This window comes from Crocuta crocuta, unplaced genomic scaffold (genome assembly GCF_008692635.1).
Source record: "Crocuta crocuta isolate KB4526 unplaced genomic scaffold, BGI_CrCroc_1.0 scaffold159, whole genome shotgun sequence".
Lineage (NCBI taxonomy): Eukaryota > Metazoa > Chordata > Mammalia > Carnivora > Hyaenidae > Crocuta > Crocuta crocuta.
In genome coordinates, this window is record NW_027533263.1 from 3,308,909 (window position 1) to 3,333,803 (window position 24,895).

General features: G+C 36.9%; 1 protein-coding gene across 14 annotated transcripts in view; it reads left to right on the forward strand.

The window, feature by feature from the left end:
• ABI2 (abl interactor 2) overlaps nucleotides 1–24,895 on the forward strand; it is a 115,423-nt gene that overhangs the window by 81,676 nt on the left and 8,852 nt on the right. For 4 of the 14 annotated variants that reach the window (XM_077747659.1, XM_077747660.1, XM_077747661.1 and 1 more), the window contains 3 exons: nucleotides 7,502–7,660; nucleotides 16,464–16,550; nucleotides 20,584–20,757. In XM_077747659.1, coding sequence (XP_077603785.1) covers nucleotides 7,502–7,660; nucleotides 16,464–16,550; nucleotides 20,584–20,757 — 420 coding nt within the window. Of the gene's footprint in view, nucleotides 1–1,113; nucleotides 1,297–7,501; nucleotides 7,661–16,463; nucleotides 16,551–20,583; nucleotides 20,758–24,895 lie in introns of all 14 variants that reach the window. The other 10 variants (XM_077747664.1, XM_077747665.1, XM_077747666.1 and 7 more) reach the window with 3 other exon arrangements.

The following is a 24,895-nucleotide window of genomic DNA, read 5'->3' on the forward strand; positions in this document are numbered from 1 at the left end:
AATGTTTATTTATTTTGAGGGAGAGAGAAAGTGTGTGTGCATGTGCACGTGCGAGTAAGGGAGAGGCAGAGAAAGAGTGAGAGTGAGAGAGAGAGAGAGAGAGAGAGAGAGAGAGAGAGAATCCCAAGCAGGCTTCGTGCTTAGTGCAGATCCCATGGATCGTGAGATCATGACCTGTGCTGAAATTAAGAGTTAGATGTGTAACTGACTGAGCCACCAACTTGCCCCTATGCTTTTGTTATTTTTAACCAAGTGATTTCTGAGTTTATGTTCACATAAACTTTTAACTTTTCTGTTTCTGACTTTATGTCTTTGGTGCTGTGACTCAGTTGGTGCTTTGAAGCTTCAGGTACCACCTGATTATGAGTTATATTCCAGCCAGTGGACATTGCATACCTTTGGACACAGTGGGTACTTAGTCTGAGAATCACATTCAGTGACAAATTTAAAAGTAGTTTTGGCAGTTAAATTTAGTGGACGTTTGGAACTTAATACTGTCTGAAATGCTACCTTTTTTGTTTGAAACAGAAAAATATGCTTGTTTAATGTGAAGACACCAAAGTTAAACTTTATTTTAAAAGTATGACAGAAGACATAGGGTTAGAATACTGTGTATTTAGTTTACTTATCATAATAACAAATACCTTCTTAAAAATCATGAAGAAGATTTGTGTTTTCTAAATTTTTTTTTTACTGAATAAGATATTTATATCTGGAATATATGTTTATTTTCTGATTTGTGTAATTCAAAATGGAATACTATTTTCTAGTGTATTATGGTTAGAATAGTATGCTATTTACAAAATATTATGCTAAAAATTACAATGTAAAGGGAGCACTTTTCTTCTAGAGTAGTGGCTTCTAGGTAAAAGGGAATGCTTGTTTCTTATGAATTAAAAAATCTGTATATTACCCTGAGCATTTTGAATTATTTTCTAATAATCCTTTAGTATAAACTTTATTCTGTTTGTTTTTTTTTTTTTTAACACTCTCTTGTATTCTTGGGTTAGTTTAAGCACTGAATATCTAACATTAGGTTCTCTAATGCCTTTTCTAAACCTGCCTAATGTGTCTGCCTCATTAATGCTGCCTCTTACTCCTCTTTCCCCTCAGCCCCTGCTGGCTCTGCTGGTACTCCTCCCCTTCCTGCTACTTCTGCATCTGCCCCTGCCCCTCTTGTTCCTGCTACTGTCCCTTCCTCCACTGCCCCAGACGCTGCTGCTGGGGGTGCCCAGACCCTTGCTGATGGCTTCACTTCTCCAACTCCCCCTGTTGTCTCTTCCACTCCCCCTACAGGTGAGTATGGCTTGTTCCTTGGCAGGCACATCCAGTCATCTGGCTCTTTTACCTGGAACTCTGGCTTTATGACTTTTGTTTATTTTTTTGTGGTTGTGTGTGTGTGTGTGTGTGTGTGTGTGTGTGTGTGTGTGTGTAAAATCTGAAGAATAATGGACTACCTAGAAAATGGCATGTGACCACAAGATTTCCTGAGGAAATCAGGGTAAAGTTCACAAACATTTTTCCAGTAGAGTAACACAAATACACATTTTTTTTTTATTGCTTGAATTTCACTTACTAGAGATTTGTGAATTTAGTATGGAGCCATCTTCTGTATACTTTTGAGAAGTTGTCTTTAGAATTATTGTTTCAGATTAAGTCTTTAACAAATAGAAAAGTCTATGAAAATAATTCTAAGGCATAAGGTATAATTTATAGGTAGTATTTGATATAACACAGTGAATGTCTCTGTAAGTCTTTTATAGTAGCACTGGAAACACATAGACTATGGACTTTTTAAGAATTTCAGGTTTTCTTAAGTGTTACTTAAAGTTGACTGGTGTTTTAGTGTTTTAAAATTGCAACCTAAAATCTGTTTCGATGGGGAAGGGAAAAAGGTTCAATTTCTACAAAATACATTTGCAAAGTGAATAGTGATGCTGGTTAGTAAATAAATTCTTTATTTTAAAAATGTATGTGTTTGGATATGCATCACACTAGCTTGCTAAATACTTCATAGAATATATATATTTAGCTCTGCTGCTGTAACTAGATGTTTGTGTAAAGGACACTTTTAGCTAAATGGATTTTGGATGGTGTTTTATAAGATAGCTTCTATAATAGAACTTTTTAAGAAAAGCTTTCCATAGTGTACAAATGTAAACATAGATTGTACTTTGATCTATGCAACTCTGTTAGGCCAGACTGTCTAGTTAAATCTAGAAATCTTACTCTACTCCGGCATCAGTGCTGTAAAAAAATACATCTTGACGTTGGTTGTAGGCCAGAAAGAACAAATCACTCCCATCTAAGAGTCAACATTTTAGTAATAAAATCATAATTTAATAGCAGGTACTGGTTCAGAGTCTGCACTGAATAAACATTTGTTATACAAGTGAATAATTACAGTTTTTCTTAACAAAAAGCAAGGTAAATGCCTTAATAACATTTTGTATTAATATAACCTCTTTTATACAGTTTTTGAATCATCAAGTAATTTTTTCTTTTCTTCTGTTATTAAAGTATAATTTACATAGAGTAAAATTCACCCTCTTTGGCATGTATTTCTGTGACAGATGTACACAGTGATGTCACCACAACTTCAGTCAAGATGTAGAATAGTACTGTCATCCTCAAATTTCCTCCATGCTCCCTTTGTGATCAGTCCTTCTCTTTCACTCCTAGCCCCTGGCAACCCTTTGATCCGTTTTGTTGTTTTCCTCTAAAGTTTTGACTTTGTTAGATTATCTTGTAAATGGAAGTATATAATATGTAGCCTTTTGGGTCTGCCTTTTTGGTGCCAGTGCATTTGAGATTTATCCGTGTTGCTTCATGTTTCATTATTTTATTTTATTTTATTTATTTTAATATTTTTATTTTATTTCTAGGAGAGAGAGAGAGAGACAGCATGAGCAGGGGAGGGTCAGAGAGAGAGGGAGACATAGACTCTGAAATAGGCTCCAGGCTCTGAGCTGGCAGTCAGCACAGAGCCCTACGCGGGGCTCGAACCCATGAACCGCGAGATCATGACCTAAGCGAAAGTTGGACGCCTGACCGACTAAGCCACCTAGGCACCCCTTCATTATTTTATTACTGAGTTGTTCTAGCCTTTGGAGGTACCACAGTTTATCCCTTGGATTATTTACATGTTTGGGTTATTATGAATAAAATTGCCATAAGCGCACACACACACAGACGTGTGTGTGAGCGGCAGTTTTCAGTTCATTTGGGTAAACGCCTAGGGAGTAGGATTGCCAGGTTGTATGGTAAATGAATGTTTAACTTCATAAGAAACTGTCAAATTGTTTTCCAAAGTGGCTAAAAAATTTATACCTCCACCAGCCAGCAATGTGTGAGACTTCCAGTTGCTCTGCATACTTGGTAGCATTTGCTATTGTCAGTTTGCTTTAAAAAAATTTTTTTTAATGTTTGTTTATTTTTGAGAGAGATAAAGTGCAAGCAGGTAAAAGCAGAGAGAGAGGGGGACACAGAATCTGAAGCACGCTCCAGGCTTTGAGCTGGCAGCACAGAGCCAGATGTGGGGCTCAAACCCAACAACCTTGAGACCATGACCTGAGCTGCAGTCGGACGCTTAACCAACTGAGCCACACAGGCGCCCACCGCACCCCCCCCCTTTTAAACTGTAGCCATTGTAATAGGTGTATAATAGTTTCTTGTGTGGCTTTGATTTGCATTTCCCTAATGACTAATGATGTAGATTATCTTTTCATTTGCTTCTTTGCCATCTTTTTATCTTCTCTGATGAAATGTCTGTTCAAATGTTTTGCTCCCCTCACACACCTTTTGAATAGGGTTGTTTGTTTTATTACTGAATTCTTTTATTTTGTTTATTTTTATTTTTATTTTTTTTGAGAGAGAGAGAGTGCACACAAGTGGGATAGGGGCAAAGGGAAAGAGAGAGAGAATCTTAAGCAGGCTCCACGCTCAGTGCAGAGTCCAACACAGGGCTCAGTCACATGATCCTGGGATCATGACTAGAACTCAAACCAAGAGTGAGATGCTCAACCGACTGAGCCACACAGGCATCACTTGCAGTCTTTTATTTCTGAATACAAGTCCTTTAGCAATTATATGATTTGGAAATATGTTCTTCCATTTGTGACTATTTTTTCATTCTTTTATTGGTGTCTTTTAAAAGGGGAGTTCTTCATTTTGATTGTGTCTAGTTCATTGATTTTTTTCTTCTGTGAATTGTGCTTTTGGTGTCATACTTTCTAATGTTTTTTTAATGTTTTATTTATTTCTGAGAGACAGAGAGAGAGACAGACAGACAGACAGCGTGAGCGGGGGAGGGTCAGAGAGAGAGGGAGACACAAAATCCGAAGCAGGCTCCAGGCTCTGAGCTAGCTATTTGCACAGAGCCTGACACGGGGCTCGAACCTACAAACCATGAGATCATGACCTGAGCCGAAGTTGGACGTTTAACCAACTGAGCCACCCAGGCACCCCTGGTGTCATACTTTCAAACTTGTTAGCTTATGCAAGGTCATAAAGATTTTGTTCTGTTTTTTCCCAGAACTTTTTAGTTTTAGGTTTTATAGTTAGGTCTGTAAAAGTAAATTGTAGTTTTGTTTGCTTTTTTACCCCCAAAGCAAAATAAATGCTTTATTAGTGGTACCAGTAGAGTGTCTTTAGTAGTGTTTTTGAATTTTTGATGACTTACGTGAGATTTTAGACTGGATCTAACCTGTAAAATTCATAGTGGCATCAATTATCAAGAGTTTTTATTTTTTATTATTTTTTTAAATATTTTTTTATTTATTTCTAGGAGAGAGAGAGAGAGAGACAGCATGAGCAGGGGAGGGTCAGAGAGAGAGGGAGATACAGACTCTGAAACAGGCTCCAGGCTCTGAGCTGGCAGTCAGCACAGAGCCGGACGCAGGGCTCGAACCCAGAACCGCGAGATCATGACCTAAGCGAAAGTCGGACGCTTAACCGACTAAGCCACCCAGGCGCCCCAATCAAGAGTTTTTAACTTGAAGATCTTAAGTTTGTCTCAGTTTGTTACAGAATAATTACTAAAATGCCAGTAATGTATTTGTATCCGGTGATTCAAATGACAGAATGTATCTTTAAAGTAATTTATTAGTATATATGTTTTTATATTTTTTTATCGTGGTTACAGAGGCTTGATAGTAGATTATGTTTAAAAAATTTTTTTTAATGTTTACTTATTTTTGAGAGAGAGAGGCAGAGTGCAAGTTGGGGAGGGGCAGAGAGAGGGAGACAAAGAATGCAAAGCAGGTTCCAGGCTCCAGGCTGGCAGCACAGAGTCCAACGCAGGGCTTGAACTCATGAACTGTGAGATCATGACCTCAGCTGAAGTCGGAGACTTAATTCACTGAGCTACCCTGGTGCCCCCTGACAGTAGATTATGCTTAAGCTTGAATACTCCAGATTTTTATACAACATAATTGATTTTTAGGTTTTGATGCCTTTCATATGTAAAATTAAATGATATAGCAGATCTTGAGTACTTTTATAATATTCTTTATATGAGTTCATATGAATCCAAGTTTGATAAATTTTTGGAGTTCCTGAAGACTAGTTTTAGTCATGTAAACCCTTTTTACAATCCTTGATAAGATGAAAAATTACCAGAAGTATTTTTCTTTTCTCTTCTCCCCTTTTCCTTCCTCCTTGCACTTTCTCCTCCTCTTTCCTTTTGTTTTTTAAATTTTTTTGAGAGAGAGAGACAGAGTGTGGGCAGGGGAGGGGCCGAGAGCGAGGGAGACACAGAATCTGAAGCAGTCTTCAGGTTCTGAGCTGTCAGCATAGAGCCTGATGTGGGGTTCCCACTCACAAACCATGAGATCATGACCTGAGCAGAAGTCAGACACTCAACCAACTGAGCCACCCAGGCGCCCCTTTCCTCTTTATGTCTCCTCTCCTTCCCCTTTCATCCCCTCTCACTTCTCCCTCCCTTTCTCTCCTCCTGTTTCCTCCCCTCCTTTTTTGTCTACTGGAGTGATCTCTCCTGGGTGTTCTAGTGCTTTGTCTGATCTGTTTGTACTAGTAGGCCTTCAGCTGAATGATGTTAACTGGAAGTGGAGTCAAGATAAAATTTAGGAACTGGATTGCATTAAGAAATTGGAAAGATTAAGAAAGAATGTCTTTAGTTAGCATTACCTGTTGAAGTATTCTTAGCACAGTTGAGTGAAATTGTTAATAAATATGTATAGGTTCAGAGATGGTATTACAAATAAGATATATTTTGATTTACTTTTTGTATCTTAGCTTTATTTATAATTGTAAATTGCTTAAGCTCTAATTAAAATTTTTATTCATTTATTTATTTAGAGGGAGGGGCAGAGAGAATGGGGAAGAAAGGGAATCCCATGCAGGCTTCTTGCTGTCAGCACAGAGCCCGACATGACACAGGGCTCCATCTCACAAACTGTGAGAACATGACCTGAGCTGAAATCGAGTCAGACACTTAACCAACTGAGCCACCCAGGCACTCCAAGCTGTAATTTTAAGACAAAATAATCTAGCTTTGAAGATGGAGGGTTTTAAAAAAAATTTTTTTTAATGTTTATTTTTAAGAGATAGAGCTCACATACAAGTGGGAGAGGGGCAGAGACAGAAAGGGAGACACAGGCTGAAGAGGGTCCACTCTGAGCTGTCAGCACAGAGCCCGACGTGGGGAACTGTGGAACAAACAGGAGGACAGTGAGATCTAGACGTGAGCCAAAGTCAGATCCTTAACCAACTGAGTCACCCAGGTGCCCCATGGAGGGTTTTGACTGAATAAAGATGTATTTGATTTGGAATTACGGCACTTGACCTTTTGCTGAAATATTTTGTTTTCCTTTAAATAAACTGGCTTTTCTACCTTAAATTTACTGTGGTTGTTATTATTTTGGATAAGACTGTGTATCACACATTTTTCTTTTTCTTTTCCAAATGTCATTCTTGTTTAGTTTTTAGTGGCCATTTTGGTGGAGTGGAAGAGGAAGTAAGCAACAAATTTTAATTAACTGATGATTTTGAAACCCTGTCAAATTATTAGTTTAATAAAATTATATTAATTAATAATCTATTTATACCATAGTTTTTCCAAACCTAGTTTTATTTACCTACCTTCTTGCTTTTGCACTTTTTAAAAAAATTTTATTTATTTTTGAGAGAGCACAAGCTGGAGAGGGGCAGAGAGAGAGGGAAACAGAATCTGAAGCAGGCTCCAGGCTCTGAGCTCTCAGTGCAGAGCCTGACACAGGGCTTGAGCCCATGAACCGTGAGATCATGATTTGAGCCAAAGTTGGATGCTTAACCGACTGAGCCACCCAGGCACCCCTCTTGCTTTGCACTTTGATATGTCAGCTGAGCAATAGCTGTGGTCTTGTATGATGTTTGTCAGATAGCAGTTAAATTAGCTAAACATTGTTATTTTTAATAATTATTAAGATCCAGATAATAAAGCATTTTGTTGTCTGAGATAATTTTCCTTTAATGGCAAATTTATGCTCTGTCCCTTTTCCAGGTCATCCTGTTCAGTTCTACAGCATGAATAGACCTGCCTCTCGCCATACTCCCCCAACAATAGGGGGCTCATTGCCCTATAGACGCCCTCCTTCCATAACTTCACAAACAAGCCTTCAGAATCAGATGAATGGAGGACCTTTTTATAGCCAGAATCCAGGTTAGATTTCCTTTTGCATTCTATAGAATATACCTATTTAAAATTTCAATTACAGAGGAAAAAAACCTTTAATTACAAATGACTAGCCTATAATAGGTATTTACTACTATTTGTTGAATGAGTGGAAGAATGACTGCAAAGTTGCTAATACTGTATCATCCAGTTCTTTTTATTTTTTAAATCAGTACATAGTTTCCATATAAAATTGTAGAACTTAATTTTTCTCAACAGAATCTTTTTGATTGTGCTGGTGATTATTTGCTTTTAAAAATAATATTGTGGTGAACAGTATTTCCTTCTTATTTTATCAAATATCCTTGCTCTGTGAATACCAAATAATGAAAATTGAGTGTATATGAACATAGTTTATAAGTGGCATAGTAAAGGAGGGATGATATTTTTGAAGCTGTTTTGTGCTAGGTAGTTATACTGTCTTATTCAAGTCTCATACCAAACCTATAATGGGAAAGCTGGGACTTGGACAGGTTGATCCAGATATCATAGTTATCTTTCATTTGCACCATGTATAAAAAATTAACTTGGCACATATTTAAAATCATATGCAATCATTATTTTTACTTCTTCCCCAGAGAAGGTAAAAGCAAATATTAGACACTGTGACTATTATGGACATGGTATATCAACTTACTGTGTTTTTCTGGATTTTTGCCAAGAGGGCAGTAAGTCTGTGTATGATTACTTTTGATATTAAGGGACAACCCATTACATTTTTGATAAGCCCTGAAACCAGTCAACCGTGGCTACCTTTTGGTGAAACCTTATTCCTTGGGAGTCATGCAGAAGAGATTTGGTCCGGGGCACCTGGGTGGCTCAGTTGGTTAAGCATCCAACTTCAGCTCAGGTCATGATCTCACAGTTCATGGGTTCAAGCCCCCCGTCGGGCTCTGTGCTGACAGCTAGCTCAGAGCCTGGAGCCTGTTTCGGATTCTGTATCTCCCTCTGTCTCTCTGACCCTCCCCTGCTCATGCTGTCTCTCTCGGACTCTCAAAAACAAATAAAAAACATTAAAAAAAATTTTTTTTAAAGAAATTTGATCCTCTTTCTAGATGATTGCAGTATATTTATTTTTAATGTTTATTTATTTTTGAGAGAGAGAGGAGAGAGAGACAGCGCATGATCCAGGGAGGGGTATAGAGAGAGAGGGAGACACAGAATGTGAAGCAGGCTCCAGGTTCTGAGCTATCAGCACAGAGCCTAACATGGGGCTTGAACCCATGAATTGTGAGATCATAACCAGAGCTGAAGTCAGATGCTTAACTGACTGAGCCACTCAGGAGCCCCTAGATAAATGCTTTTATATGTATTATCTCCTTTGATTCCTCTAATCATGAGATAATTTTTCATCTGTATTTTATAGATGAAGAAACTGAGGCTGAGGTGATGTCAGGTTAGGATTTGAACTTAGGTCGTCTGCCTCTGAGTTCCATGTTTTTTCTATCATACTATCCTACCTACCTTCAGATTTTTTTTAATATATAAATGAGTACCTTAGGCCTCTTTTATTTATTTAAAAAAATTTTTTTTAACATTCAGTTTTTGAGAGACAGAAGGAATGAGGGAAGGACAGAGAGAGGGGGAGACACAGAATCCGAAACAGGCTCCAGGCTCTGAGCTGTCAGTACAGAGCCTGACATGGGCTCGAACTCACGAACCACAAGATCATGACTTGAGCTGAAGTCAGACGCCCAACCGAGCCACCCAGGCACCCTCTACCTACTTTCGGATTTTAAAAAATCTTTCTATTGCTCTCCTAGTCTCCTTTTTGAGGTTGGGGAGTTGGGGGTAAGGAGGATACCCACTTTGTGATGTGAGGTGCCTGTGAAAGCCTGAGACTTCATCAGTTTTTATACAGTTTTATCCTGGGAATAGTGCTCAGTAGCCGTTGAATGTAAATTTAAAAAAAAAATTATTTTAATGTTTTATTTATTTCTGAGAGAGAGAGAGAGACAGCATGAGCAGGGGAGGGTCAGAGAGAGAAGGAGACACAGAATCCAAAACAGGCTCCAGGCTCTGAGCTGGCTGTCAGCACAGAACCCAGCGTGGGGTTCGAACCCATGAACCTTGAGATCATGACCTGAGCCGAAGTCAGATGCTTAACCAACTGAGCCACCCAGGCGCCCCAATAGCCATTGAATATAGAATGAACCCCTTGTTCCTTTACTCAAATCCCTTCACTCTTTTGGGTCCCTCTTTACAGATTAAATGCCATATTTACACTGTAGTGTGATTACCAATTGCCTGAGTTGAAATATACTTCTGTTGCTGCCATCTTTGATTACACTTACTGATTTTTGCTGTGCCATTCTTTTTAACTCATTTTGAGCTTAATTTTGACAAATTGACTATTTTTTTCTTACATTCTGCTTTTAAATCGTGTGTTCCAAACTTATTTTTGTACCTAAATGCAGTTTTTAAATTTTAACTTATTAGTAGATATGGCTTATTTCATAGTTCTGCTGAAGGTAAGGTCTCTCTGTGGCCTTCCTTGGAAGTCTAGACAAATACTGCTTATGGCCCATACACCTTCCTTATGCTCAAGTTTAATTTTGAGAGAGTGGTGTCAGTCTGAAATGGCTAGTTCATAATGGAGCTGAGAGACATTTCACTGTTACAGTTGATTACCCAAGTGTATATGATATTAAGGAAATATGTATAAGGATATTTACTTCTTTTTGTGTACATTTACATGTATAAACTATTGGTCTTATGAGAACTGTTGGTGGAATTTATATGAAGGCTGTTTGAGCACATACTTAAATGTGTTTTATATATATATTTCAGTACTTCTTTCATTGTAAATCTGATTTTAATGTATTTGAAAGTATGTATTAAAGTAGAAAAATGTTCTACTGTTAAGTTCTGCCTTTCATCTCTAGGGATTTGGTACCTCTTTGAAGAGTGTGACTACAGCTTTGTTAGTTTATTAATTATAGTGCTTTTTTTGAATTAAAATTTATTTTTACTAAAGCATGTTCTTTGAAAAGCTTTTTTTTTTTTTTTCAAGAATTAATACTTTGCAAACCAGTGTCCTAAGGCTACTAGGTGCTCCTTTTTATTTGCTTTAGAAAATTATATGTGTCTTGTATTATTCCCATGGGTCTTACCTTCATCCCTGTTTATTAATATTTAAAATGAAAAATGTGTGTTGTGTTTTCTCAAGCAGCTAATTCCCTGATTTAACAAAATGATTAGGTGTGTTTTATATGAGCCTTTTTTTTTTTTTTTTTAACGAACAGAGGCTTGAAATGGATGTGTACTTCTGAAGGAGTGAGCTGACAGGCTGGGATTCATGTGACTATAAATTCAGTGTGTTTTTCTGTGAGATGGAAATCTAGCAGCACTGTTACTATATTTGGTGTGAGTTGAAAAGGCAACCAAACATCGGTATTAAAATATGGAACACCCAGTGTCTAGTGCCAAGTCCTAAGAGTACAATAAGTGTTTTGTAATGATCCTAAGGGTACAATAATTGTTTTCTGATGAGATTCTTTCAGAAGCAAGTTCATGAAAGGAACTCTTTGATCAGGGCATAACTGAAATCCCTTTGGCTCTCATTGTTTCATAAAAATGTAGCCGTAGCCAAAGAAATAGAAATACCAATGTATCATTCATCTTGTCAGCTGCAAAGAGGGTCACTGAAACAAATAGAGGTAACCACAAGTTAACAGTTTTTATTTTAAATTTCAATATGAAGCACTTTGGTGGTAAATAAGTATGTGCATACACACACTTAGTGTGTGTACGTTTGTACATTTACATATATGAACCTCGTTTGGTAAGTGCTTTAGTCCAGGCTGCTATAACAGAGCCTGGGTAGTTTATAAACAACAGAAGTTTATTTCTCGTAGGTTTGGAAGCTGGAAGTCAGAGATCAGTGTGCTAACATGGTCAAGTTCCGGGGTTCTTTTCCAGGTTGCAGACTGCTATCTTTTCATATCCTCACATGGTGGAAAAAGAGAGGGAGTACTCTAGATCTCCTTTATAAGGGCACTAATTCCATTCATGAGGGCTCCACCCTCATGACCTAATTGCCTCCCAAAGTTCCACCTCTTAATATTATCACATTAGGATTTCAATCTATGAACTTAGGGATACATAATGAGTCCATAACATTAAAAAATCAATAATGTATATAAGTACCAACACCTTTGTTAATAGACATCCTGTATTTTACTGCTTATGTTTTCTTACAGCAAAGGTTTAAAGAAAATCTAATTCGTAAAGTGGAATGTTGGTTGCAAGAAATGTGACTGTATATAGTTTGTATGAGAAAGGAATTTGTGAATGACTGTGGTGTTTTACACAGGGAAAATGCCAAGCTTTAACCACTGTATGTAATTGAAAACAACTAAAAAGAAACAATGAAAAAATTATATTGGGTTGGTGATATTACAGAAGAGAAGCCAATAACATGTATTTTCTAAATGATAGTTAAGTTACTCATTTTAAATTTCCAGAGAATGCAGATGTGGTGGGCTTTAGCAGAGTGTGAATAAAAAAGCAGTAGCAAGAAGCTATTTTCAAATCCTTATTTTAGGCAGTCTTTAGTGTTTGTTAGAGAATGCTTACTCTAAGAACAAAAAAGCAAGGGAACAACTGAAAAGTGTTAAATATATTTTCAGATGACCAAGTAAGCCAGGTAGATAGGCCCTTTACACTGATTATTAACACCAGTTATGTTTTTAAACTGTTAATTTGCTACTTTTTCTTGGCATAACATCTTATATATGACTTTTTTGGTTCAAAAGGAATAACAACAATGATCCAGTTCTTTTAACCCTTCTGAGACTACAGAATTGATAATTATTTGATAATCATATTCTTTTCCATCAAAAAAGCCTCTTTAATATCTATCATTAGTTAAGTTCACTTTTAAATACTCCTTGCTATTCATGTTTAGAAAATATTTCACTGTTTTTATAATGTTTATTTTTGAGAGAGGGCAAGAAAATGAGTGGGGGAGGGGCCGAGAGGGAGACAGAATCTGAAGCAGGCCCCAGGCTCTGAGCTGTCAGCACAGAACCTGGCACAGGACTCAAACTCATGAACCGTGAGATCCTGACCTAGCCGAAGTTGGACACTCAACTGAGTGAGCCACCCAGGTGCTCAGAAAACATTTCACTTTTAAAATGAATTATTTAAATCATTTCTCTCACTGCAGTGTAAAATTCAAGGAACTAAACTTGAATGGGCTGTCAGATGAATATAATTTCTAAAGGTGGTATTCTTTAATGGTTTTAGTAGTAGTATTTAGGATTATTATTTTGTCTGCTTTTCGAAGACTGTTTATAAATATCTGTAGAAATAAGATCTAAAATCCTAAGCGATTTTTCAAAACTTTTTAAAAAAATTTTTAAATAAAGTTTATGTATTTATTTTTTGAGAGAATGCACACACAAGTTGGGCAGGGGCAGGGAGAGAGAGAATCCCATGCAGACTCCACACTGTCAATGCAGATCCTGACGTGGGGCTGGAGCTCAGGAACTGTGAGATCATGACTTGAGCTGAAACCAAGAGTCAGACCCTTAACTGACTGAGCCACCCAGGCGCCCTTCAAAAATCTTTGAACTGGACATTTTAAAACAATAAGTCTCAAAGATTGTGCTCCAAAGGATTTTATAAATAACCAGGAAGGTCATGCTTGGAAAGCCTGTATATTTCGTCAGCACAGATTCATACTGTAAGTTTGGTTTGCTAGCAAAGCCTTTTACTCTTTGTGTGTGTGTGTATGTGTGTGTGTGTGTGTGTGCGCACGCGCGCGCGCATGTTTGTGTGTGTATTTGGTTCAGTCATTTGGTGAGGCCATCTCTTCACATTAACATCATGTGTGTATATTTTGAACGTAAAATTACTGAATCTAAGTTTGGAAACATTTTGCTGGTTATAGGGAAAGGGTCTTGTCATGTGAAGAATCATCTTAACTAAGTGGAGTGAAATTAAGTGTCTAGTTACTTCCTGCCCTTCCCTGTTCACCAGATGCCTAGGACTAGAACTGAATATTGCAAATAATTCTTCTCATCAGATTCCTGCTTAAATCTAGAATGGTTCATTTTCTGTTCGGCTCTAAAGACGAGAAATTGAGTTTAAAGTAGGATGTTCTGGTTTACAAGAGTTCTGGTCAGATAAAATCTTAATGTGGTCCAGAAAGGAAATGCTGTGGTATCTGAATTAATTTGGACCATCACATAAAAAGTTTGCCTTGGGGTGGGGGGGAGTAGCATTTGGGATGGCCTTTGTAAACTCCATTTGGAACTGGATTTTTTTTTTTTTTTAACATGGACTGGCTTTGGGAAAAAAGCTAACTTGTTTTGCTATAAAGTAGTTCTGTTTTAGAAAGATTTGGGATTGGGTTTTACCTGGGTTTCTGTTAGTGGACTTCTTAAAACCAATATGGATTCAGGTTTTCACTTTCATAATTAGAAAAATAAAACATACTCATCCTAAAAAATAATAATAAACTCTGCCTACAAAAAAGGTGTTCTGAGTTAAGCACCTAATCATTCTTTAGTACCAGAAGTTTATTTTTTTTTAATTTAGATGAGAAACAATAACTGAAGTGGGAAATTTCCTGCTTTTCTGTTCTAGGAGAGGTTGGGACCGGTGCTAACAGAGAAGAGGAGCATTTCATCTTATTTGATAGGGACATATACCTGATTTCTGCTTTCCTAGAAGTGCCAGTTGATGCCTGCTGTTCTTTTTCTCTTATCAGCTTTGTCTCTGCTATTTCTGTGTTCTTTATGTCATCTTCTTCCTCCAAATTTGGAAACACAGGGTATTATGACCATATCAAATTGTTTCAAGCCTTTGCAAGTGGGAGACACACAACTTAAGGGTTTACTATCAAGAAGTATGACTTCAGGGAAAACCTAATCAAAAGGTCTCTGTTATAAAAAGAAAGGTGCCCATATCTAGGGTTATTCTGTTGTGTCCCTTACATCTAGATAGTCTTCAGGATAAACTGATAACTCTTGTCTACATTATATATGTTCCTTAGTTACCAAAAGTACCAAGTGGCACTTTTTTCACACTGAGTTCTCTCCTTTTCTTCTGTTGATGCAGCCTTGATTTGTGTGTGTGTGTGTGTGTGTGTGTGTGTGTGCGCCAGGTCATGTGTTAGGCTTTCTGCATGCATTAGTTTAATATTTTTTAACCTTTGCAATCACTCTATAAAGTAAAACTCTTTTATTACATTTATGGATTAGGCTCAGAGTTTTTCTTCCTTGATGTTCCAACAACAAGGAAATGGTAAATCAGATATTTGACGTTGAGTGACTTTAAAGTCCAGTCTCTTTCCACTAAGCACTCTTTCACCTAAGATACTTCCCTATTTCATATCCATCCACTTTTCCAGGTTTGTATTTTCTCCCTGGGCCATTTTATGCTAGTCATAGGAAACATTTCCAGTCGTCTGCACTGGTCATGCTGTTGTATACTTGTAAGCCTTTGCCTGTCACTTGGTTCTCAGCTATTGATTCTCATTCTTGTCTGTGTATTGAACTCCTGTTTCTTCTAGTGCCTGCTCAGAGGTAATTTCCACGTTGCCTTCCTTACCACTATTCCACCCCTGTACCCCCGTCACCATCACACCACACCATTACCACTGCTGCCTCTTGCACAAACATTGTTAAGGTTATTATTTTGTCTTTTATTCCCAATTAGAATGTGATCTCTTTGAGGGCATTGACTTTTATTCATCTTTTTAGTTGTATAATCTTTAATTTTTTTAACAATTTATTTTAATGTTTATTCATCATTGAGAGAGCACGAGCATGGGAGGGGCAGAGAGAAGGGGAGACGCAGAATCTGAAACAGGCTCTCGGCTCCAAGCTGTCAGCACAGAGCCCAACACAGGGCTTAAACTCACAAACCATGAGATTATGACCTGAGCCAAAGTCGGACACTCAACCAACTGAGCCACCCAGGCACCCCTTAGTTGTACTAGTCTTAACTGTAATTTGGAGTTAATAAAGGTGTTCTCATTTTATACAAAGATGTATACCATACTTAATACCCATTCTGAAGGAAACTATAACTGTAGAATTAATCTTGGGCAATTTTGGGGCATGTATCTGGTTTATTTACATATGTTAAACATTTGTTAAAGGCTGACTAGTGCTAGGTGCTGTACCAGTGTTTGAGATAGACGGAAAGACACCTTGGGGAGGAGAGAATGAATTGAATGAGGCCAGTGTTTTTTTATATGAATTGGGATTATGAAAAATTACAAGGACTCAGACTTTTTAGAATGGTTTTGATACTGGTGTCTTAGCAAAGTGCTTACTGCTTATTAGAAAGTCAGTAAATACTTGTTTAGTTAATGAATGAAGAAGCAATTAATAATTTGTTACTGAAGTAATGAAAAGTATAAATTTAGGCTGTTGGGTTGCAGTGTTTTTTTTTTTCTTGTATTGATGAATATTTAAACTTGTAACCTTTAAAATCCTGAGAACCAAATTATTCATGATAATCTGAAGAAATTCTTTCTTTGAGAAGACATGTTAGTGATATGACGAGATCAGTTTGCCATTACGTGTTAGAACACGTATATATCTGTATATAATAAATGGCTGTTGCAAGTTTTGAAACTTTCTTAAAACTCCCCTAATACTTTGTATTTTTTTGTGTTAATGGATGACCCTTAAAAGAAGATCTTTAAGATAGCTTATAAAATATTGGTACATAGTGGTTTCCCTCCTTACATGTTTGTTTTATTGTATTATCCTTTCCTTTTAATGTAACTCGCCCTTACCCCTTATCCTCCACACCTTTTTTGTTTTTGCAGTATCTCTTGCTCCTCCTCCTCCCTCCATCCTACAGGTAACTCCTCAGTTACCTTTAATGGGATTTGTGGCCAGAGTCCAAGAAAATAGTAAGTTTATGTCTTCTTTATGCTGTAGATCAGATTATAGGCATAAAATGTCTTTTATATATGATTGGCTGAATAGTCATTCATTCGCTAATACTTCAAATATTTGAGTATTATGAACAAGTCACTGTGTGAGTAGCTAGTGTGAATGAGAAAATAAGATGAAGTTCTTTACTTTCAGATAATTTAAACTGGTAGTGAAGATAATACAAAAGTAAAATAGAGTACATGGAAGAACAGAAAGACCACACCTAACCAAGGAGATGGTCTTTAGTCCTCAGATATCCCATCTTTTTCTCTGGGTTGCTCAAGCACGTAGTAGCCTAGTTTCCTATTACTGGTGTTATAGTGTATTATGGCCGGCTTGAGAATCTTCCCGTCTTGGGATTCCAGGTGTAAAAATGGCCATGCCATGGTAGTTCTCAGGGGACCAAAATTGCCAGACTGTCTTCCAAAAGACCTCATAGATTGGCAGTGAATTTACATTGGTCTGTGGTCTAGTGTTGAGCCATGCAGGACCAGATAACTAATTTTATTGACATATTCAGTCTTCTCCTACGGGAGCATTAAGGAAGCTTAGGAGACTGATGTCTACAAAGCAGGAGGCCTGTATCAACATTCAGTGAGGAATTGCTGGTAAAGAGACCATTGAACATAGTCCATATGATAGATGAATTCTCTTTTTGTGAGCAGTCTACACAAGGAGCCCACATCACAATTGTAAGGTTGCATGATCATGGAATCTGAATGAGGGGAATTACATTAATGAAAATGTTAATGCCGTCAGTATGAAGGAGCCCAGTGTATGCATCTCATAACAGGGATGGTCTCACCAGTAGGGTAGGAATATTAGCATTCTGTTACTTAGGATTCCTACTTCTTTGGAAATGGGCATTGCCAGTTCTAGAATGTAAGCTGTTAGGAGAGCAGGAATTTTTGGTTGTTCTGTTGCCTGGCCATTTCCCCAGCACTTAGAGAAGCATCTGACACAGTCCTGGTGTGTGTTTGTTTGTTTGTTTTTTTTGTGCTTCCATAGCTAACTAAATGCCCCCTTTTTATAAACACAGTTCTTTGTTGTATTTTAACTGGTTATAATCCAGTCTTACTTGCCTGAGGGCTTGGTATCTCTTTCAGGTGCCTTTGCATCTGTTTGCTAGCTTCTGAAAGAAAATAGTCTGTTTAACTTCTGTTTATTGGAAGGTAAACCCTGAGCAGCTCTGATGTTTATCATAGTGTGATTGCTTTTTGGGACAGTCTTTTCTTTCTTTCAATAATAATATGCATTTCTCACCTAAAAATGTATAAAAATAAAAATTTTATATGAGGTGAGCTGTGGCAAGTTTACAGACAGAGCAGGAGTTCTACATTCAAATGAATGTTGTTTTTTTCAAAACATTCACCTTGGAAAGATACATACCTATCTTGCAGTTATCTTCATTGTTTTCAGGTATAGTATTTTGAAGATACTCTGTGGTAGCAGATATTTAGTCTGTAATAAGATTGAGGTTTGGGAACAGTCGAATTATTGGAACCAGGTATACTGGGCTAAGTAGTGCAGCTATGATTCTGTTATTCTTCTTAAAATCCTTCTGTGGCTCCCCATTGCTCTTTGGATAGAATTCAAACTGTTGAAGGCCCTTCCTGCTTAGTCCTCTTCAACTTCCTCATGCCTTTTCCTACTGAACTTTGGCCAGTTTTTTGAAGAGCTCCTACTGTGTTATCTTTTTTTTGGTTTTGTTTTTTCTTTACATCTGATGTGAAATATCCACCTTCATCCTACCCTCTGGCCATTAACTCTTAACTCTGAGATTCAGGAAGCCTTTCCTGACCTAGGTAAGAGTTTTGGTCTATTCCTTAGTTTTCCATAAAGACTTAAAGCACTTACCACACTTGATTATATGTAAAAATTTGCTTGTCCGTGTCTCTATGACTTCAGCCTCTTGTTCTGTCCTAGTGCTGAGCACAGTAGCTAGCCATAGTAAATTTTCAGTTGATGTTTGTTGAATGAGTTAATAATGAAACATGACTTTCAAGTTATCGAATTGATATCTTCCCATAGTGTATCTTTTAAAATAATAGGCACTGAAGTTCAGATTCCTGCTTTCCACTTAATTTAGTGCAGGAGTACTTAATCCTGGAAAGCCAGTTTCCACATCCATAAAATGAGGATTAAAAACACCACCTCCCAAGGTAAAGATTAAATGAAATAGTGTATTATATAAAGTGCTAGCTGACTAATTGGAACATTTTAAGTAAAAAAAAGCTAGCTTATGTTAGTCTCATTACACTAACTCTGAGTCATTATAAGAAAAGGTAAAAAATGAGCAGTGGCAGAATCTTTGAGTAATTTTCTAGTATAATTTCTCAAGGTGATTGTTTTGAAAGACAGTGTTCCTTTGGATCTTTGTTTTTGTGTAATTGTTTAAAATCAATTTCTTTACCTTATTAATGCAAATAGGTTATATTGTTTACATTGTTGATTCTTACCCCAACCATATGCAGTTTGTCATAAAACATATGCTGAATCACATATCTATATTTTTTGCTTATTCAAAAAACCCGCTAGTACTAAAAGAATTTTTCTTTTTGTTTTGAGACAGAGTATGTTAGTAAGGGAGAGGAGCAGAGGGACAGAGAGAGAATATTAACCATGTTCCATGCTCAGCATGGAGCTTGATGCAGGGCTTGATCCCACGGCCCTGGGATCATGATCTGAGATGAAATCAGCAGTTGGACGCTCAACCAACTGAGCCACCCTGGCACCCCGCACCCCCAAAGAATTCTAAGGATTTTTAAAGTTTGTTTATTCTTGAGAGGGGTGGGGAGGGGCAGAGAGAAAGGAGAGAAAATCCCAAGCAGGCTATGCACTGTTAGTGTGGAGCCCAGCATGGGGCTCGAACTCACGAACTGTGTGATCATGACTTGAGCCATAATCAAGAGTTGACTCCTTAACCAACTGAACTACTCAGGTGTCCCCAAGAATTATTTTTAATAAGTAAAGTTTTGAAGTGCATAAATTGGATAGGTTGGGAAATAGAGAGGCAGCAGGTGGGAGAATACTGGAATAGGACAGAATATGATGATATTATCATTATCCTGTGGCTAATGATGTGGCTTAACCTCACCAGATATCAGCAGTCTTCTCAAATTCATTTGATTGAATCAGTAGATGAAAGATAGAAAGTAAACAAGATTGCTCAGAAGATTTCACAGGAACAATACTGATACCTCATAATAAGAATTAGTAAATAAAATTGGGTAGCTGATAAATGCAGCTTTACTCAGTTTATTTTGTTGAGCTGTGCTTATTTATTTATGAGGCATTTTGAAAGCTTTGAGTTCCCTGAGTTTGGATATAATCTTTTAGATGTTACTACATGCCGATACCTGAGCAGTGGAAGCAGATCTCTACAAGGAGATTTTTAAATCACTCTTGGATATTTAGCTTAAAGAAAGAAATTCTGTACCATAAATTAGTTTGAATTATTGAAACTCTATATATAAAAAATAGCAAACACAAGCATCTTCATGGATGAAGTTATCCAATCTTGTGATTTCCATCCCACTAATTTGGTAAAATGCTATTGAAAAAATTGAGAGGAATGTAGATTACTAATATTTGATTATTCACTGGTACATTCTAATCTATTATAAATTAAATATGGTTATAAATGTCCAAATTAGTAATGTTTCTGATAACCACCACTCCTTTGATACAATGTAAAGCCAAACTATATTATATTTATCTCTTTCTTCAAAAAAGAGGATTATGTATTAGTATAAACAAGTTCCAAGAGGTTCATTTAATAGTAATTGTTTTGGCTAAACTCATCAGCCCTGACCCAAAGGGAGGAGAAAGTCATGCTTGGAGATTTGAAACATTATAGTTGGTGGGGAGCCTTCCCTTGCCCACTCAGTTTTTGAAAGAGCATGATTTTCAAGTCTAGATTTATATACTATGTACATAGAAGCTTGGATAGGAAATTTTGAACTTGGCATAGCATGTCGTTTTGTTATCAGCTTGATACATTCTTAGTTTCAGATACACCACCTCCACCACCGCCTGTGGAAGAACCAGTCTTTGATGAATCCCCCCCTCCACCTCCTCCCCCAGAAGATTATGAAGAAGAAGAAGCAGCTGTGGTCGAGTATAGTGATCCTTATGCTGAAGAAGACCCACCGTGGGCTCCAAGGTCTTACTTGGAAAAGGGTAAGTTTCAGAGGGTTATCTAGAGGGATGGAAAGAAACCTCTATATAGAAATGGAATTTACTGGTACTGAAGATATTCTTATTTTCTACTGAGAGTTAAAGTTTTGCTTGTATAAGCTGTGCAACATTCTTATTTAGTTTACAAGATTCATGGTTTTTGAAAGTCACACTAATAGAATTCTGTGACTATTTGATTTTATATTGTTTATTTATTGTTGTTACTGAACATGCTTTTTTATGAGTGGTTTCTTTTGTAAGACAAAAATTTTAAAAATAGAGCTTTTCTGAAATGCCTCAGAAAGAGGATAGTTTTTCCAAATTATTCCTGATAGAAGATACCCCCATGCTTTTGTGGTATCTTCTATCAGATATTTTAGTTTAAGCATCTTCATATGAAACTTCTTCCAAACAGTAATGGTTTCTCAGTTTCTTTGCAAAGTAGCATTTGGCATTTGTTTTAGTGAAAAGTTTCTCTAAATTTATTAGGTAATAGTGACATGACACTTCTGGGACACAGGCTTCCAAATCTCACCAAGACTTAGTAGCTCAGAAAAAATTTGTGCTATCTTGAAATTTTCTGTTAAGGAAATCAAAGCTACTGACTTGCTGGTTTTAAAAATTGACCACATTAGAATCACCTGGGGCGCTTAAGTTAACAGATAGTGGACTTCCACTTTTGGCCAAGATAAAGCAACAGTAATCAGGGTTTTACCTACCCTCCTAAAACAGGAATGAATCCAGAAAAAAAAAAAAATGATTTTCAGACATTGGATAATAAGCAGTGGTAAACTATGAGAAAGAACTCAAGGTAAACCTTTGATTGTCCTAGCTTGCTTAACTTGGGGAAGTTTCTGGGCCATAGTCCAAGGAGGTGGAACCCATACAGAGTCTGGAGATATCACTGCATAGATAAGAAAGAGATCAGAGTCTTAGGAGGCCACAGAGTAGAAGTAGTTACACAAAGATAGAGGACAGAGCCCTGGAGATCTGCAGAAGGGTCTCCTTAAGGTTTGATTATTGAATTCTGATCTGTGCATGTGTGTGAAGAAACTACCTGAGATTGTAGAAAGAACAAGCAAAAATGAAGTATGCAAAAAAAAAAAAAATCATTCAGAATAACAAGCCTGGGAACAATTCATGCTCTTGAATCAGCCAGAATAGAAAGACCTTGTAATACACAAGGTGTAGAGAAGAGGCCTCAAAACTCTATCCCCTTGGTGATGGGTCTAAATTATCCCTAGACTAAAGTTCGCTGTGGACTGCCCTAACAACTGCTTAAATGCAGACCTTGAAAGCATCCCGCTGATTTCAGGTAACTTAATTGATCTCCAGAACAAAATCCAACATTGTTCAAAAAAGTCAAGAAATCCAGTGCACCAAAAAGTAATATCCACAGTGTCCAGCATCCAATCAAAAATTATAAAATATGTGGGGAAAAAAAAAAAAAGTCATAACTAAAAGAAGTCAGTCAATAGAAACAAACCTAAAATGACTGAGATGGTGGAATTAATAGACAAGGAGTGTTGTATAGCTATCACAAAAAATATTACAAATGCTACATATGTCCAAGAAGGTAAAAAGAAAACACAAACATGAGATAGAAGTAGAATATCTTTACAAAAAGAGGGAAACCCTTATAGAATTTCTGGAGATGAAAAATCGCAGTATCTGACATGATACTTTAGAAGAAAAAATCAGCAACTTTGATGATCTGACAGTAGAAACTATCCAAAATGAGACATGGAGAAAACCCAAAAACAGAGCAACAGATATGTAGGACAGTATGAATTAATCTTGTGGCGCCTGGGTGGCTCAGTCGGTTAAGCGTCCGACTTGGGCTCAGGTCATGATCTCACAGTTCGTGGGTTCAAGCCCTGCGTCAGGCTCTGTGCTGACAACTCAGAGCCTGGATCCTTTTTCGGATTCTGTGTCTCCCTCTCTCTCTCTGCTCCTCCCCCACTCATGCTGTGTTTCTCTCTGTTGCAATAATAATAAACATTTAAAAAAAATGAAATAATATTCATTTGCAGATATCTTATGTGTATAGAAAATCCCCAAAGCAATCTACAAAAAAAGCTGGTAGAACTAAAAGGAGAGCTTATTGGCAAGATTGTAGGCTCCAAAGTCAATGTGAAAAATGAACTGGATTTTTATATGCTAGCAACAAATACTTGTAGATTGAAATTTACAAAACTACCTTTTGTAGTAACATCAAAAATATGAAATATGTAAGGATAACTTTAATAAAGTATATGTAAGACCTATTCAGTAAAAATTGTAAAACATGAAGAGAAATTAATACAGGCCTTAAATAAATTGAGAGATACATTATGTTCTTTGATCATTATTGTTTAAAGACTGGCTTTCTCCAGATTGAGCTGGAAATTTAATGCAATTCCAATAAAAATTCCACCAGCCATTCTTATGGAACTTGACGAGGGGGATTCTGATAGTTACATAGAAAAGCAAGAAATCTAGCAGAATAAAAACCATTTTTTTTTTTAAAAAACAAACTAATGTAAGATTTAAACTAAGGCTACAGTAGTATTCAAGATAGTGTGGTACTGATGTTAAGTATAGAAATATAAATCAATAGAATATAGAATCCAGAAAAAGATCCACATGTATTGTTTGACAAAGGTACAAGGTAATTCAGTGGGGAAAAGGATAGTGTTTTCAATAAATATGCTAAAACAGTTGACTATCCATTACCTGGGGAGCTTATATTAACAAATAGCAGACTTCCACTTCTGGCCAAGGTAGAGCAACAGTAATCAGATTTATCCTACCTAAAAACAGTTGGGAATGAACCCACAAAAATTTTTATATATGGGGAAGTAAAGATAAAAAGTTAATGTTCATGTACTTTTTACCCTTACTTTACTATACACAAAAATTCACTTGAATTGTATATTTTAAACCTAATGTAAAACCTAAGCTATACAACTTCTGGAGAAAAATACAGGAGAAAATTTTTGTGTTCTGGGATTAGGAAAAATAAATTGTAGAGTGTATAAAAACATGAAGCTTAAAAGAAAAAATTGATTTTCATTAAACTTTTCTTCAAAGATGCTGTAAATGAAATGACAGGGCAAGCCTAGACTAGGAAGAATTTTTGCTAAATAACTCAGTAAGGAGGCAGACAACTTGAGAAAAAGAATTTGAACATACTTCACCAGTTAGATACATGAATTGCAAATAAGCACATGAGAAGATGCTTAACATTATTAGTCACTAGGGAATTGCAAATTAAAGCTACAGTGAACCAAACTAAATACCACTACAAGCCCTCTAGAATGGCTGCAGTTAGAAACACTGACAATACTAAGTGTTGGAAAAAGTGTGGTGAAACTGCAGCTGTTAGGCACTGCTAGTAAGAGTGCAGCATGTTTCAGCTACTTTGAGAAACAGCTGGCAGTTTATGAAGTTAGACATACACATGCCAATCTGGTTTGGCAGTCCCTTCCTACATATTAAGAGGAGTGAAGGTCTGTTTTCACACAAGACTTGAACTCAAATGTTCATAACTGCTTTATTCGTAATAGCTAAAACCTGGAAACAACCCACATGTCTTTCAACTAGTGAATAGATAAATTAGTTGCGAGATATCCATCTGTTCGCTGGAATACTGTTCAGCAATGAAAAGAAACAGTTTTACTAATACAAGCAACAATATGGATGGATTTCATGCATTATACTAATGAGAGAATCTAGACACTAACGACTCCTAATTTCATGATTCCATTTAAATGAAATCTAGATCAGTAGCTTCCCAGGTGAGGAAAACTACATAGGGGCAAAAGGAAACCTTGGGGTCATGGGCATGTTCTTATGATTGTGGTGGTGGTTATATATTTGTCATGTATACAAGTGCATACATTGGCCAAAATCATGGAACTCTTTAGTTAAGTGGTTGTATTTTGTGTCTAAATTATACCTTTATAAAGCTGTTTTTAAGAAAAACAAATGAGCCCAAGGCACTCAACTAGGGTGTGGCTTTGCACATTGACATTTTACAAACTCCTAACCTGATTTTAACACTGTCCTAGATAAAGTGATGACAGTTTTCAGCTCTGAAAAACCAGCTCAGTTATTCCTTGAGAACCCCATAACGAAGGGTTTTGCTTTCTGAAAGTTT